At 39.3% G+C, this 16,218-nt stretch overlaps 3 protein-coding genes and 1 long non-coding RNA gene across 4 annotated transcripts; 3 read left to right on the top strand and 1 right to left on the bottom strand.

Moving 5' to 3' along the window:
- Window positions 1–381: 381 nt before the first annotated feature.
- Window positions 382–6,964, top strand: LOC131307991 (protein DETOXIFICATION 46, chloroplastic-like). The gene is made up of 14 exons (XM_058334766.1): window positions 382–984; window positions 1,817–1,911; window positions 2,294–2,402; window positions 2,562–2,617; window positions 3,231–3,286; window positions 3,702–3,840; window positions 3,935–4,072; window positions 4,154–4,222; window positions 4,340–4,450; window positions 4,885–5,013; window positions 5,589–5,666; window positions 5,893–5,964; window positions 6,326–6,388; window positions 6,479–6,964. The coding sequence occupies exons 1-14, from the start codon at window positions 507–509 to the stop codon at window positions 6,578–6,580; spliced, it is 1,695 nt and encodes a 564-aa protein (XP_058190749.1). The 5' UTR covers window positions 382–506; the 3' UTR covers window positions 6,581–6,964.
- A 201-nt stretch (window positions 6,965–7,165) lies between these two features.
- Window positions 7,166–10,044, bottom strand: LOC131307992 (uncharacterized). Its single transcript, XM_058334767.1, has 3 exons — window positions 9,337–10,044; window positions 7,757–7,963; window positions 7,166–7,619 (listed from the first exon to the last, which is right to left on the bottom strand). The coding sequence occupies exons 1-3, from the start codon at window positions 9,946–9,948 to the stop codon at window positions 7,545–7,547; spliced, it is 894 nt and encodes a 297-aa protein (XP_058190750.1). The 5' UTR covers window positions 9,949–10,044; the 3' UTR covers window positions 7,166–7,544.
- Window positions 10,045–11,679: 1,635 nt separating this feature from the next.
- Window positions 11,680–13,706, top strand: LOC131307990 (uncharacterized). Its single transcript, XR_009194270.1, has 2 exons — window positions 11,680–11,978; window positions 13,461–13,706. It is a non-coding gene; the product is annotated as an uncharacterized LOC131307990 (long non-coding RNA).
- A 319-nt stretch (window positions 13,707–14,025) lies between these two features.
- LOC131307184 (uncharacterized) lies at window positions 14,026–14,907 on the top strand. Its single transcript, XM_058333594.1, has one exon. The coding sequence runs from the start codon at window positions 14,026–14,028 to the stop codon at window positions 14,905–14,907; it is 882 nt and encodes a 293-aa protein (XP_058189577.1).
- The last annotated feature ends 1,311 nt before the right edge of the window (window positions 14,908–16,218 follow it).

Genomic DNA, 16,218 nt, shown 5'->3' with positions numbered 1-16,218 from the left:
AAGAATTATTGTTTCATCATGATGAGAGGAATCTAAAATGTAAAAAATTACGATTGAAATCTATATTTTTTCTTAGATTATTCAAAAAAAATTAGTTTTTGATTGTAATTTTTATTGTTTAAATTTCTCTCATCATGATGAAGCAATAATTTATACAAAAAATGACGAAAAATGAATAAATGCAATTATTATTATTTTAAATAAGAACAAAAAAAGTACTCGTAAGTTATTTGGCTTATTAAGCCAAATAATAAACTTTTTAACAAAAAAATCGTATTACCGTAGAATTTAGTATGTGTTGTGTTTGCGGGTGGGCACGTGGGCGTTCTTATTTTCTGGCGAGTATATTCGTTTTTCGTTTTTCCCGTTTCCTGTCCGGTTCATGGACGTTGTTGGTTACCCAGAGCCGCAACTTCCAGGTGGCTCACTATATAATAAACCATAATTCCTCTCCCCCTCTTCTCTCTCTCTCTCTCTCTCTCTCTCTCTCTCTCTCTCCCCATCCAATGGGTCTTAAAACCCTAAATCACCTCTCCCATGCCCCAATCGGAAACGCTAATTTCAACCATTTCTCTTCCCATTCCACTCCCTTCATCCGATTCCATCCCAAACCTCGGATTGCTCGATCAATTCTTCGAATCTGTCTTCCACCAGTTATTAATCGAAGCAATCGGTTGGTTGCTGGTTGCATTAGTCCAAGCCAAGAGTTAGTCGGGGGGGAATCTGAAATTGCGAGCGGAAATGGCCACAGTATCGCTTCGGTTTTATCGACCGGAGAAGAAGAAGAGGAGGTGGAGGGGGAGACAGGGGTGGTTGAGATGAAAAGAGAAGAACCTGAGGGGAAAGAGAGTCTTTGGAATCAAATTGTTGAGATTATGAAGTTTTCGGGGCCTGCGACGGGGTTGTGGATATGTGGACCGTTGATGAGTCTCATCGACACTGCTGTGATTGGTCAGGGAAGTTCTCTCAAGCTTGCTGCTTTAGGTAATATCTACTGCATCTGTTGTGTACCTCTACTAATCCTGAGACTAATCCAAACGTCCACTAGGGCCCCATGTAGAGGTGTCCAACGGGGCCGTGCTGTGCCATGCCGGCCCATTTGCTTTTTGCCAATCCTGTTTCGTGCCTTGCCACTTTTTAATTGTGACACGACTCATGTCATGCTGTTTTCTAATTGTGTTGTGCCGTGCCCATGCTGGCCCATCTCCAACCGAGTTTCGTCGAAAATAATAATTGGGTAACAATTAACAGCTTAGTATTTGTTGTGCCGTGCCCTTTCGTGCGGTCTAGAACCCTCAACCATGCCATGCCCAGCCCATCTAAAACCATGTTGTGCCACATTTTTCAATGTGCCGTGCTAGTCCGGCCCTTTTGGCGTCTCTGGCCCCATGAAAGCCGGAGCGAAGCCCTGTATGTATGGAGTGGCCCAAAGGAATTGATAGCACCTTATAGGTATCCCTTGGGGTTATGTTGTGTTTATAGTATTTGATTGGCATATCCTTGTGGTCTAAACTTTATTGAGTTTTAGTTATATATTATTGGTTTCAATGAGTTTCCACATGATAATATATATTATATGGTTTCTAGTTGATAGGAGGTGGCTAGATATTGTTTTAGCAGCAGAACACCGTCAAACCTACAAGAGAAAATAAGAGCCCACACGAGAAAATAGGAAGTTTCCCCAATATTATTGATAAGAGTGAATGGTACCTTTGCCCTTGGTCTATAACTCTATTTATAAGACTCAAGTACTAGTTCTAATGGAATTATCATTAGGCTAGTGGAATAATGCCTTGAATTTTGGTTGTTTCGGCAGGCCCTGCGACTGTGCTTTGTGATTATACCAGTTATATTTTTATGTTCCTTTCAATTGCAACATCAAATATGGTTGCTACTTCACTCGCAAGACAGGTTAGTTTGTTGAATTGTTGAAAGAGTTGTTGATCTGGATTTATCATCGTCAATTTTTTCGTAGCTTGGCCCTTTCTTTTGACGAGTAAAGGTTTCACAATAAAATTGTTGGCATATTAACCATGCTATCAGCCTTTTTCCCCTTGATAAATTCTGTTGTCATCTTGGGCATAATTTATCATCTGCATGTTTCTTTTTTCGTTTAGACAAAACTTAATTTTTGTATGCACATTGTCAAAATTTCTATTTTCGCAGTTGTTCAGTGTGTTAGTATGAGTCATGTGACATCACTTAAATTTGCTCCATTCATGATTTAACTTATTATTCACTGTCTATTATTAATCATCCTTCCCCATTATTCGACTAACCAACCTTGTTGCAGAATAAAGATGAAGTGCAGCATCAGATTTCTATCTTGCTTTTTATTGGGTTAACTTGTGGTGTGGGGATGCTGTTCTGCACAAGGTTCCTAGGTGCATGGGCGCTAACTGGTAATTAAGATTTAAGACTCTGTCTGGGTTTAATAATCAAGTGGATGAATGATAGATTGGTGGAGTCCTGGATAGATTGGAGAGTCATCCATGTTTCATCTCTTCATTACTAACAGATGCCATCGAATGACTGATTAATTTGCTCTCTTACCTTTCCAGCTTTTACTGGCCCGAAGAATGTGCACATCATACCTGCAGCAAACACATACGTTCAGGTTCAGTTTCCCATGAGCAAACAATTTCCATGTTGTTTTCTCGTACTTCATGCTTGTTATTCTTATCATCCACGAGGTTTACGTTTCGTTCTGCTTGTTATCTGATGCTGTAAACTATTTTTGGGGAAGACGAAGGACAACTGTCATACTTGATCCTTTCTAAAAAAATTTCTGGCCTTCAGTCTATTCACTTTCCAAATTATTCACCTAAAATAGTCAGTAACCACTTTAGTACAAGTGAACATGGTTTGTAGAGATGAATTGTCAGAGGTTTGAGCTTCTGTAGCGGCATGGGGACACTAAAACCTGTCATAGCCACCTTGGCTATTCTCCTTGCACAATCTAGCAGAGATTGAGAATAAGATCGGTGAGGTTAATGTCCTGTGCCTGCTAACTGAAAGTTTGGTATCTTTTTTCTCCCCGAGATTGGATTGTCACTTGTTTTGAGGGTAAATAAGTTCTTCCAATTTTTGTGCTTTGAGAAATTGTGACGTGCTTCTTCAGCTTTCTTTCCCTTTTAGATGGACCATGTTTTCTCCTTAATTGTTATGATATCATCAATTATGTTATATACTGGTGACTGTTCGATTGATGGGATCTTTTATTTTGGTAGATTCGAAGCCTAGCATGGCCTGCAGTGCTTGTTGGGTGGGTTGCCCAAAGTGCAAGGTGCAAATATACCACACTCTTTTGGTGACTTATGCATGAAAGTAGTGCTAAAGTTTCCTGAAACAAATAAGAATCACGAGTGATTTTGTGGTTGATGGCATACTTCGCAATAACGCATATCAACAATCACTTCAAACTGTAATAGAGTAAATAGAGCAAGAGACCTATATTTAATAGAAAAAAGTGAATTTTCATGGTTTATGTCACTAAAATGAATCATTGATGCGAACACTGAAGAGTAAAGGATTGGGTATTTTTTTTCTCTCCTGATATCCTTGTTTTACCATATTTTGTCATGTGGGAAGTTTCTTCTTTTATTGGTTTGTTGGTGAAATTACATCAATTTCACCTATAACTCTTTAGTTGTTACTCCATAGATGTGGAGGTTCATGCATGTGTCCTTTTTTGTGCACAGTCTTGGCATGAAGGATTCGTGGGGACCTTTGAAGGCCTTGGCAGTTGCCAGTGTTGTAAATGGCATTGGTGATATTGTCTTATGCACATTCTTGGGCTACGGGATTGCTGGAGCGGCTTGGGCAACAATGGTATCACAAGTGAGGAAACTTTCAATTCATTTGCACTTATCGCATTTTCTTGTGGGTTCAGCTTTCTTTTTTGTTGTGTCTCCTCTTCTTATCGTATTTTTAGGTTATTGCAGGTTATATGATGATTGAAACTTTGAATAAGAAAGGATATAATGCATTTGCCCTCTCTGTTCCATCTCCAAGTGAACTTTTGCAAGTATTCATGCTTGCTGCTCCAGTGTTTATCACAATGATTTCAAAGGTTTGTGACATATTACTTGATTATCTACTAATTCAGCTCATGCGTGATTATTGTACAACTATCTGACATAGTGAGGTTTAGGTTGCGTTCTACTCTCTCATTGTATATTTTGCAACGTCAATGGGCACACACACTGTTGCTGCTCATCAGGTTTGTGCCACGTAATATAATCTCTTTATTTATTAGTTTCTTTATTTGTGTGCATTACTTTCCTATTCCTGCAAGGAGTTGATGGATATTTATTTTACAAATTCCTGTCAATTCTAGGTCATGATTCAACTGTTCAGCATGTGCGCAGTGTTTGGTGAGCCTCTCTCTCAAACTGCTCAATCATTCATGCCCGAGTTAATGTATGGAGTCAATCGAAGTCTGCCAAAGGTTAGTTGTTTATTCTTCATTCTCCAAGTGTGGTTACTGCTCCCTCCATCCCGTCCCATGAGAATGCGACTTCGAAAAGTCAATGTGCAAAATTTGGTGACAGCCTTCTTTTGCCCCTCTCTTTTGAATTTCAAATCCAAACCCCGTTAACTGATTAAAACTGATGAAGGTTCCTTCCGGGAAGTGTAATAATTATATGTCCTTGAAAAGGTAGACTCCCTGATATTCAGTAACCGATAGTTGAGGGAGGGAGTATATTTTTGCTCTGTCTCTTGCCTCTATTTCTATATACAGTGTGTGGTGGATGTATGGATTTTAGGAATCATTTCGTTCACGAATATTTGTTGCGTAAGTAAGTTCCTTGTCACAGCTTGTGGCTCTGCATGATTTCTGTACGCAACTGGTGTTCTGAAAAGGTTTATCATATCAAACAGGCTCGATCACTATTAAAGTCGCTGCTGATCTTTGGTGCGCTTAGTGGGTTGATAATGGGATCCATTGGAGCATCTATCCCCCTGCTGTTCCCCAAATTATTTTCACCTGATCCTGAGGTCATTGGGGAGGTTAGTTCTCTGTTGTATGTTTCACCAATGACAACTTCTATTTCTTGGATCATTCAGATTCTAGTACTTGTGGTTTTGGCCTGCCTTAAGACGCCGGTAACTTCCTGATTTTCCATATGAAAACCTTGTATATTTTTAGCTCTAATAAAACTGATCCCCTGATTTTCCATATGAAAACCTTGTAGTATATTTTTAGCTCTAATAAAACTGATCCCATATGCCAATGTCACTGTTTCTTGGTGCATTTTGCATTTTAGTTCATAGTTTGATTTTGATTTTGTTGAATAACAAGGAATTTCAAAATAAGCGGCAATACCCCATTTGCTGCCTATAAAACAATTTTTCTTTGCCGGATGATCATGTATTTTGCGTTATTCATGGTTTGCTCAAATATTTCTATCATCAGTGTATGTGATTCCAATTGGAGAAAATGCAGTTTACTAGGAGGATGCAAATGCTCTGTAGATGTGCAGTACTCCTCTCTCTTCTTTTTCTTTTTCTTTTTTCTGGTAATGACAAGATGCGATGTTATCTGTTTTTTCTTGATACTTTAATCTTCTCTTTTCTCAATGCAGATGCGCAAAGTGTTGATTCCATACTTAATGTCATTGTGTGTGACAGCCAGTGTTCATAGCCTTGAGGGAACATTGCTGGTATGCTTGCTTAAGCTTTAGTACTTAAGTTTTGTCAAATAAAGTTGTCGATTCTTAGGCATCGAGTGTGCCCAAGCTTGTGCAATAGGTTTTTAAGTACGGTATTACAGTATCACTCTGTTAACAGATGGTAATTTTTTTTGATCTTCTGATGTAATCTGCGAGTTTTCTTTTCCCTTTATTCTAGTGTATGATAGTACTTAATTGCATATGCTTGCTTCTGCAGGCTGGGCGAGATCTAAAATTTCTCAGTTTATCAATGAGCGGGTGCTTCTCATTAGGTGCTCTTTTCCTAATGGTATGAGATTATTATTGGGGATCCCCTTCCTCCATTTACTTCTGTGTCCTTAAATTCTCGCCATCAATATGCCTTGGGAAAAACAATACATACCCAGAAAATTTGCCAAAAAAGTGTCCAGATTGGTGTGATTTGCATGGCTTTCAATTTTTAATGAGGCCAACATTCCACCGGAACGAATGTAGTGCTGTCACACCAAATTGAGGACACTTCAGTGTGATATTTTCTGGGTCTACCGCATTACTGTATGCAAAACAGAACGAGGAATGAAACAATTGATGATATTCCGACCCACAGTCCTTTCCTGAATCCTCAAAGTTGTTTCTGTGTGCTTCAACAATTCTTTGGTTCTTTGCACCAGCTAGTGAGCGGTAGAGGATTCGGTTTGGCTGGTTGCTGGTGTGCCCTTGTCGGATTCCAATGGGTAACTATTACGTCCACTCCACACATCTTGACACCGTTTCTTATATGTAAACTCATCTGAATGCATAGTTTTTTCCTTTTCTCTCTTCAGTCTCGATTTTTTATGGCTCTACGGCGTCTCCTTTCACCTGACGGCATACTATACTCTGAAGATTTGACAAGGCATCAAATGGGGAAGCTGAAAGCTGTATAGTTGTGGGATCGGGAGTCAAGCATCTGGAGATTGAGAAACGAACTTCAGCTGCTGAGAATACAACGCGGATGATGCTACACTTGAGACGAATATTATTAAGTCTCACAAAATTGGCACATGGATGCCATAAATCAATTAGGATTAGCCATTGTTTCAAGTCCTCGGTGAAGCTTAGGTAGAATTAAACACCAACAAATCTGTAAACATATCCCCACAGATTCACAGCAATTGTAATATTTGTCTGTATTTGGCCAATCAATATGGAAACCGATTATTTCGAAAACGGCTCTCTGTAAATCACTGTATCCCAACAATATTCAGGTTTTTTTTTTGCTAAGTAGAAATAGGAGTTACTGAAACTGTTTTTATTTTTTTTACCAAAAACAGTTGGTTCAGCTAACATGCTATGCTTACTGTTGTGACAAACAAATATTTCCCCTTCCAATCATCAAGGAATAACTCGAACAAGAGCTCAAGGGCATTCTTTTTGCCACACGGGGTTCCGGTCTTGCTTTTTCGGAGTCAATCGATCCCTTGATTACGTCCTAACTATTAACATCTTAAGAGAAGAAAAATGAGAAATCGTTTGGATTCGAGGCAATTGAAGAAACAAGCATTTCCCAATTGCCAGTTAAATTGATATTTGCAAATTTTAAAGCAAACAAAACATACTCATTCCTTTGTTTCTTCACATAACGAGGCACCAGAATAAAATTTCATCAAAATACAGAATCATGGGATGCCACTTCCTGCGTTTGGTACAAGCACACTCTCTAGCTTCATCAACATTCTTACTTATTCACGATTGCCTCAGCTTTTCAGATTTTTAAACCTTGAAATTGATCTTGCCAGCGTAACAGACCAAATGGACATACGTCCTCATTAGCAATGTTTCCAATGATAGCCATCTTTCTGTTACATGCAGTGGGCGGATGCTTGACACGAGACACGTTAGTATTGGCAGTTATGAAGGAGAGCTCGAAAATCTGCTACTTCCTCGGCGACCACGCGCAGTTAGTTTTGGTCGTTGCACTTTATCCTGAAATATTTTCCCAAAGAGATAAACAGGTCAATTACAGACTCAAGATATTTTCCCAAAATTAGGCTATTCCAAGAGGTTCAGAACGATGACGTGACATAGAAGAACTAAAAATGAGAAGGACAAACATAAATGACCTCAAATGGGAGTTTACGCGCTAGTTGTTTCCTCCTGAAAACCTTTCGTGCCTGTTCCATCCTCTCCTCTGCCTTCAACTTGGTTAGGCTGGGCCTGTAGAGAATCACAGTTCGACCAATCTGACCTACTACCAAAGACCCAGTTGCCTTCTCTAAGTGCTTCACCACATCATCTAATTCCCCGGGACAGTTGTTATGTATTTTAAGCTGTTTACAGGTTTTAACAATCAAAACTATCAACGGTATGGAAACTAATTATTTCACCAACACCACCAACACAAGCATATAGACATTATACATATGGAGAGAGAGAAAGAGTTCATTTTCTTCACCATTTCAAAGACATGCTACTATGCTAGTCTTAAATTTGTAATGTCCCCTGGGAAGCCACAGTGACTTGGTTAGGTTGCATTCCTCCAATAAAGAGATTTGAATCCAAATCTCCTCAACTAACTTACGATGAAAAATATGAGATAAGACACCATAAAGCTGCAAATAAAGGATCATTCAAACATGATGTAAAACGTTCCACAAAGCTACAAAAGAAATCGACATTGTTTGGAACTTCGAGAAAGGAAGGGAAGAGACAGGGAAATAAGAAAAAAAATCTCTTTCATTGTTTGGTTTGAGAAGAAAGATGAGAGAAAATAGCAATACTTTTTCCCACACTCGCTCTCACATTTTCCTTCTCAATTACTTTTTGTTCTCTAATCTTTCTCCAAATTCCAAACAAAGCACAAAACTTCAGTCATCTAGTCATGGAATGCAATATTACATGTTTGTGCCCTCGCAACAATGCAAAGTAGCTACAACCAACCTTGATGGCAAAATGAATCACTCCATCTTAGAAGTTCAAACGAAGAAGAAGAAACAAAAAGTGCGTTTTTCTTGCTACATGGATAAGGCATCCATCTCATAGCTTTCCACATTCTAATTCTAACTTGGCATCGCCGCCTTGAAATTCACACCGATACGTTCAATTTAGGCAAGCCGCTCGTCTCATTGTCACTTCCTTTTTTTGACATTCTTAATACACTTTCTTTACCATCAACCATAAAATTCGTACCCACCACTCAACAGACCTAATTCTTATAATCCAAATCACGATTCGCCTCACCATTCTAGACATTCCTAAATAACAAAAACAAATTACTTCCCAAAACTTTACCTTGCTTTTGACTCCGAAAGTTCAAATCCAATTTCTCAACCAATCGACTCATGATAACAAAATCAAATACCACCATACTTGGAATACAAACCTACTGTTTCAAGCCACAGGAACTAAACTAAAAAGCCTAAAAATAAATACCAAGAAAGCAACGCTTTTTTTGATAACTAGCTATCCAGGCCAATTTACACGCACCTCGACTAATCTTTGGAACCACAACCAACCGTTCCCACCATCCACAACAACGGCGCCAAGAAAGCAGCTTAATTAACCATATTGCATCATACCAACAAAAAAAGCCCTAAACCCTAACCCAGGGCTTAGAAACCACATCCCAAATAACCACATAAACCACATCACAAAACACCCAAACAATTCGTAATGTGCACCATGTGTTTAATCATAATAATACCTTGAGAAGCTCATTTTTCTCTAGGGTTTCAATCAAGGCCGTGGCAACAGACTCAGTCACGCCGGACTTGCCCACCTGTTGAGACTTGAGCTTTCTCCCCAGACTGTGAGCATAAGAAGACAAGTCTTTCTTTTCCTTCACAGAAAGAACCGGCAACTTTACACCCAGTAACTCCTTAGCCCTAGGAGGAGGCCAAGAATCCAAATCCCTCTCTTCCACGAGGCTAAAGTCCTCTTCTTTTTCCAAACCCAGATCCTCATTCCCAATTTCAAGCTCCTCGTCATCGGAATTGAGTTGGGTTGTGAAAAAGGTCTCTTCTTTTTCCAAACCCAAACCCTCACTTTCTAATTCAAGCTCCTCATCATCGCAATTGGGTTGGGTTGTGAGTCTGAGGGTAGAGAGAGAGTGGATAGGGGGGAAGAGAAGGGGGCGGGAAGAGAGAGAAATGAAGGAGGAGGAGGTGGGGTGAAACTGTGGCGTGCGGAGGGGACGGGGGGAGATGGATTTGAAGAGGAAGGGAGGAGGGAGAAGAGGAGAGAGAGAAGAGGGCGGCGGAGGGCGGAGGAAGTGGTGGAGAAGGGGGTGAGAGGACGGTGGCGAGAGTCTTGCCATAGCCGGTTTCACTTGTGTTATGCTCTCCACCCAGTACCCTCACATGCTCCAGCTGATAATTTAGGACACGACACCTTAACACGACTCGAATGAATTATCCGCATTGAATGTATATTCAGACAAATAAATTGGAATTGTGAGGGTTTATTTGAAAGTTATGCAGAAAACAATAAAGAAAGAATATTTAGAAAAAAATCTCTTTCATTATTACTTTCATTATTTGGTTTGGAAAGACAGAATGGGCAAATAGCAAATTTGAAATTTTGTTCATATTTTCTCTCATTTTACTCGAGTTCCAAACGTAATGTTACGAAGGTCTCAAGTTGGATTCTCGCAACTAGCAAGACCAATCCGTACCATCCTCACACTCACTCCACGTTTCTATTGATATATTGAGGACTTGTTCGATTTTGCGTCTTATCTGCTTAAAATTTTATTGAATTACGAATTGTGTCCAGATTCAACAAGATTTTAAATAATTAAGTAATTAAAATAAGAGATGCTCAAATAAGTAATTAAACAAGAGATGTTTATTTGCTTGGAACTTAATTGAATCATAACTTATGTTAACAGGATCAACAAATACTCCCTCCATCCCACAAAGATGGTCTAGTATGCTATATTTGAGATGTCCCATAAAAATTGTCCACAGCCCCTCCGTGTACATTGGATTCTGCAGCAAAATAATGTGTAAATGACACGTGACCTATGGTCGATTTAAACTTAAAACAGTAGTTGTTACTTGAGACCTTATAGAACAAAAATTTAATTATGAGAGACTTAAAGACAAAAATTAATTATGACTCCTTATGATAAAATAATAAAATAATAAGATCTTCGCACCGGTTCAAATGAATTCAAAATTGAAACAATTAATTTTTTTACCATATTTTTAAATATATAAACAGACTTGAAAAAATTGTTACAATTTTCAATTTGTTTGAACCGTGGCAGATATCTTATTTTTCTGATTATTTTATCCTAAAGAGTCATAATTACTTTTTTTTCAGGGTTCTCATAGTTAAATTTCTGCTCTACAAGTCTCAAATAAAAAGCAGATACTTAATTACGAAAGCCCTGAAGATAAAAACTAATTATGACTCTTTAAGATAAAATAATCAGAAAAATAAGATCTTCACACCGGTTCAAACAGATTTAAAATTAAAGCACTTGATTTTTTTAAACCGTTTATATATATTGAAAATATGATAAAAAGATTAAGTACTCCAATTTTGATTTCGTTTGAACCATTGTGAAGATCTTATTTTTCTGATCATTGTATTCTAGATGGTCAGCTCTCATAATTTTTGTTTCTAAGACCCTATAAAGCTAAAACCTAATTATAAGAGCTCTAAAGATAAAAATTAATTATAACCCTTTATAATAGAATGATAAAAAATATAAAATCTTATACCGGTTCAAACAGATTAAAATTTAAAACACTTAAATTTTTTAACGTATTTTTTAATTTCCAATCCATTTGAACCGGTGCGAAAATTATATTTTTATAATCATTTTATTCTAAATGGTCATAATTAATTTTTATTTTTAAAACTCTCATAATTATATTTCTCCTCTATAGGGTTACAAGGTGTAGAGACCCGTATTTTTGAGGTTATATTTTTTCTTTTATAAACGTACGGCCCGTCTAAATAGACAGTACGGATATTCGGGGTGACGTGTTCGTAAAAGGATATAAAGGTAATTATGTGAGAGGTGCATGTGTGAGTGTGTGGTGCGAGAAGCGGGGGATTGCTCCCCACTTCTATAATTCTTCCCAGGAGAATTATTTCTCCTCTCTATTCTCTCATTCTCTCACGGCTGTCTCTCTCTCCTCTCCTCCGAAACTTTCTCTCCTCTCTTCTCTCTTCGATTTCATTCACCTAGGGTGAGATTCCGGACAAAACCCGAGTATTAAAGTTGCTATTCGGAGTACGGGCTTTCCGAATATCCAAGAAAAATCATGATCGGACCTCGTGGAGCTACGGTTGACTGGGTCAAAGGGTCGGGTTTTACTCAAAACCCTTGAGGTAGGGATTTCTCATTTCTATTATGTGTGTATGTGTTGATTTGGTGTTTGAATCGTGCCTTAGATCGTTGTTTTCGTTGTTAGAAATGTTCTGATGGAGTCTGAAAATCGTGCACTGAAAACCCAGGTCCTACCGGTAGGAGTTTTGGTCCTACCGGTAGAAAAGCTGTCCAGTAATGTCATTTTCGTGAAATCGTGGTCTCCTACCGGTAGGAAATTGTGTCCTACCGGTAGGAAATGAAAAATTCAGCATTTTGGCAAAACTTCGAACGGGCATAACTTTTTCATCCGAACTCTGTTTTGGGCAAATTTTATATCGAAATTCATGTACCGGAAATGTACTTTCCAATGGTGGTGGTCTCATCTTCCAATTCTTAACCGATAAGATTTGGCAGCCAAAATAAGATAGATATGTTCGTATACGTTGGGAAATCCTTTTTCCTTAGAATCGTTTGGGTGAAACATGGGTGTTCTTAGGTTCCCCTGAGTACTAGTTGAATGGTTTGACGAGGCTAGTGGTATTCTTAACGCTTGGTAGTGGTCGTTGGGTTCCGTATGAGTCGTTTGACACCGAAACGAGGGTTTAGAGAATATAAGGAGTATAGGTGGCCGAAGGTTGTATGTGTTGACATGCGAAGTGAAAAACGAACACATAGAATATTTCTTTGAGTTAAACAACGCTAGGCATGGATACATGAGACATTTCCTTGTGTTTGATATGTGGTACACCTCTTGCGTAACTTATACGATTTTGCGAGTTGCAAGGTGGAAATCTATGAACTCGTTGTGAGAGTTTATCTTTTGATGTGTGAGTGCTTGTATGGTGATGAGAAACTACTAATGTAACGATTGCGAGTTGATTGAGATGAAATTATCTGTACTACTTCTATGTGAATGAGTTTTTGTTGTGAATTCATTATATGTGACTGAGATGAATGGCTAAATTGTAAAGTATATCGAAGGAATTGTGGTATGGTGACCTTTGATGTGTGACTTGAATTAGCTCCATCAGTGAGGACGGAACTGGTGGGGAGTATCGGGATTTCTTAATTGGCCCGACAGGAGCTTTTGCTCATGATACAGAATGATGAGGAAATTGTGACACGATGTGAATGGAAATGGGCTATCATTGTGAAAGTGTAAGTAAGTGATACGAAAGACATTGGTGTTGCGATTCTTTGATTACGATAGTTTCATAAGTCAAGATATCGGATTGGTGATTCAAAGTGATATGAGGAACAGTGGTAGTCATGAGAAAATCATATAGATAGTAAGTCCTCGTGGTTGAATTAGAGTTTTGGTGTGTAGTCACGGTACTTCATTTATGTCTTCGACCTTGGGAAAATTACTAGTTGTGTTTCGTTTCTTCATTTGAGATACCGTACCTTGCTTCTGTTATTCATTCCACCTGTCATTCCATTCGTATATAATAGTTGTGTAGATTTCTCTACTGGGCACGTGTTTGCTCAACCTACCACTTCAGGTTCATTGCAGGTCATGGTCATGGTCATGGAGTACTTGGAGTGCATGCTGACATTATCGATTAAAGCTATTTTGGAGAGTACTTTATTCTTGTATAACAAACGACTTTGTTATGAAATTCCTACTTTGAAAGATTGTATTCGTAGACCAATTTATTGAATCGGAAATTGTATTGTATTTTGGGGTATTGTACGTACGATTGTGAGGACTTTGTATTTCAAATGGTATTGTTAATTTATGTTGAAAATCGAGGGCGTGACAACTTGGTATCAAAGCATAAGTTTAGAATACCTCGAGACCGTGGGGAGACTTTGAGTCTCATGGGTTCAAAAAAAAAAAATATTATTGCATTGTGACATGACTTATGTGCTATTGAGTGATTGATATGTATCCAACTATGTGGCATTGCATTTATGTTACCGTATAATGGCTTAGAGTTGTTAGATGGGATTGGTGGAGTTGGAGATTCGTAGTGTATTCCTTTGTTGATGATCTTTTCATTGTTTCTTTGTAGTGAGATGCCTCCAAGACCCGAGAATAGGCGGGGTAGGATTGGGAATCCGAGAATGGGGGCAGGACAGAATCAGCTTGCTAGGGATATTGTAGCGGCACTTGCGGCAGCTAATCTTTTGCAACCACCTCCTAGGGATATCGCGAACAGTCGGGCCATAGTAGCTATGAGAGAGTTTAGCCGTAGAAATCCACCTCAGTTTGATGGGGAGAGTAGCGACCCCCTTGTGGCCGACCATTGGCTTTCACAAATTCGTAAGATCTTTAATGCCCTTAAGATTACGGAGGACGACCTACGGGTGAGTATAGTAGCTTGTCAACTTACCGGTGAGGCGAACGAGTGGTGGGAATCTGTTTTAGGAGTAAGGAGAGACGCTAGGAGGGCGGCTGGAGTTGCAAATCAGGAAATTGAGCCGGTTGAGGAAAGTTTGACTTGGGCTGAATTTGAGACACTTTTTGAAAACCAATATTTTCCAGAGTCGTATCGCGAACAGCTTAGAAACCAATTCGAGAGGTTAGATCAAGGTGACATGACCGTTTCAGAATATGCCACTAGGTTCCAAACCTTGTCCCGTTTTGCGCCAGAGTTAGTTGCAACCGATGGTAGGAAATGTAGGCGTTTTGAGAAAGGGTTATGTCTATCTATCAAGAAGTTTGTGGTAGGTCAACGAATTGAAAGGTTTTCTGACATTATTGAGTGTGCTAGAAGTATTGATTATACGGAGGAAATACCAGAGGAGGCGAAAGTGCAGGAGTCGAGGAAACAAACCATTAGCAAGAACATATCTATAGAAACATCTGGGAGCCAAGGCAGGAAGAGACAAAGAGATCAATTTTGGTCCACCTCGAGCCAACATAGTTCAGAACCACCTAATCTTTCTAGAACGTCAGGAGTTCCGTCGGGATCAACAATTGTGTGTTATCGGTGCCGCCAGTAGGGCCATCGTGCAGTAGACTGTCCTCAGGAGAAGGAATATCATGGTCAGAGACCACCTCGGGTTTGCTATCGATGTCGTCATCCGGGGCACTTAGCGGTAGATTGTCCACAATCGACAAGTAGAGGGAGCGTACAAAGACCCACGGGGTCGGGTCATGCGTCTCATACCGCGTTGCAAGGTAACGTGAATTTATATGTTATGTTGAGATTACTTATGCGTATACAAAGTGCTTAATCGCCAAATGATTGTTATTATGAAGTGTACGGTCTATTCTAGTGTTGGATAGCATTGCAGAGTTGTCTCTATGAACTTGTCTGATAAAATCTAAGTGTTGTGACAACTAGACTAATGGGATGAAAATACTCAAAATTGATAAAATGAATAGAAATCGTGCAAGGTCTTGTGGGATTGAAATGAACTAAATTACTATTGGGCTTCTTAGAGCCACGAGTTATGAAGTTTGGGCACTAAGTGAGCCCGTGGTTGTATTGGGTACTGTGTGAACCCGTGATGGTATTGGGCACTGTGTGAGCCTGTGGTATTTTGGGCACTATGTGAGCCTGTTGTCATATAGGGCACTGTGTGAGCCCGTAGTGTGCTGGGTACTATGTGAGCCCGTACTATGTTGGGCACTGTGTGAGCCTGTGGTATTTTGGGCACTATGTGAGCCTGTTGTCATATAGGGCACTATGTGAGCCCGTAGTGTGCTGGGTACTATGTGAGCCCGTACTATGTTGGGCACTGTGTGAGCCTGTGGTATTTTGGGCACTATGTGAGCCTGTTGTCATATAGGGCACTATGTGAGCCCGTAGTGTGCTGGGTACTATGTGAGCCCGTACTATATTGGGTACTGTGTGAACCCGTTGTATTGGGCACTATGTGAGCCCGTGGTTGTATTGGGTACTGTGTGAGCCTGTTGATGCGTAGATGTGTTCGATGATGTGTAAACCATTAATTCGTACGGTGGGTTTGCAACTGGTTAGTCTATTATGGTAATTGTGTATGAAATTGGTTGCTGTTTAGTTTTAATCGACATGCTTGACTTGTAATGTAATCTTAGCGTGTGGAATTTGCTTTTGGAACACGATACTGGATAGATGATGATGTGCGTATAGGTACTTGCTACGTGTTAAATAGATGATCGATAGGAAGTGTTTAAATGGGGTGACCCAAATCTCGTAGTTAGATGTAACATTATGTGATGATTGAAATCTCTAATCTCAACTCCTTATTTTGTTATACCTTATGATTTGATGATTTCTTTGCATGCCTTTCACTTTATAGATTATGGTCTTATTCAGATTTTCAATA

This window comes from Rhododendron vialii, chromosome 11a (assembly GCF_030253575.1).
Source record: "Rhododendron vialii isolate Sample 1 chromosome 11a, ASM3025357v1".
Classification (NCBI taxonomy): Eukaryota; Viridiplantae; Streptophyta; class Magnoliopsida; order Ericales; family Ericaceae; genus Rhododendron; species Rhododendron vialii.
This window is presented reverse-complemented; position numbering and strand designations above follow the sequence as displayed.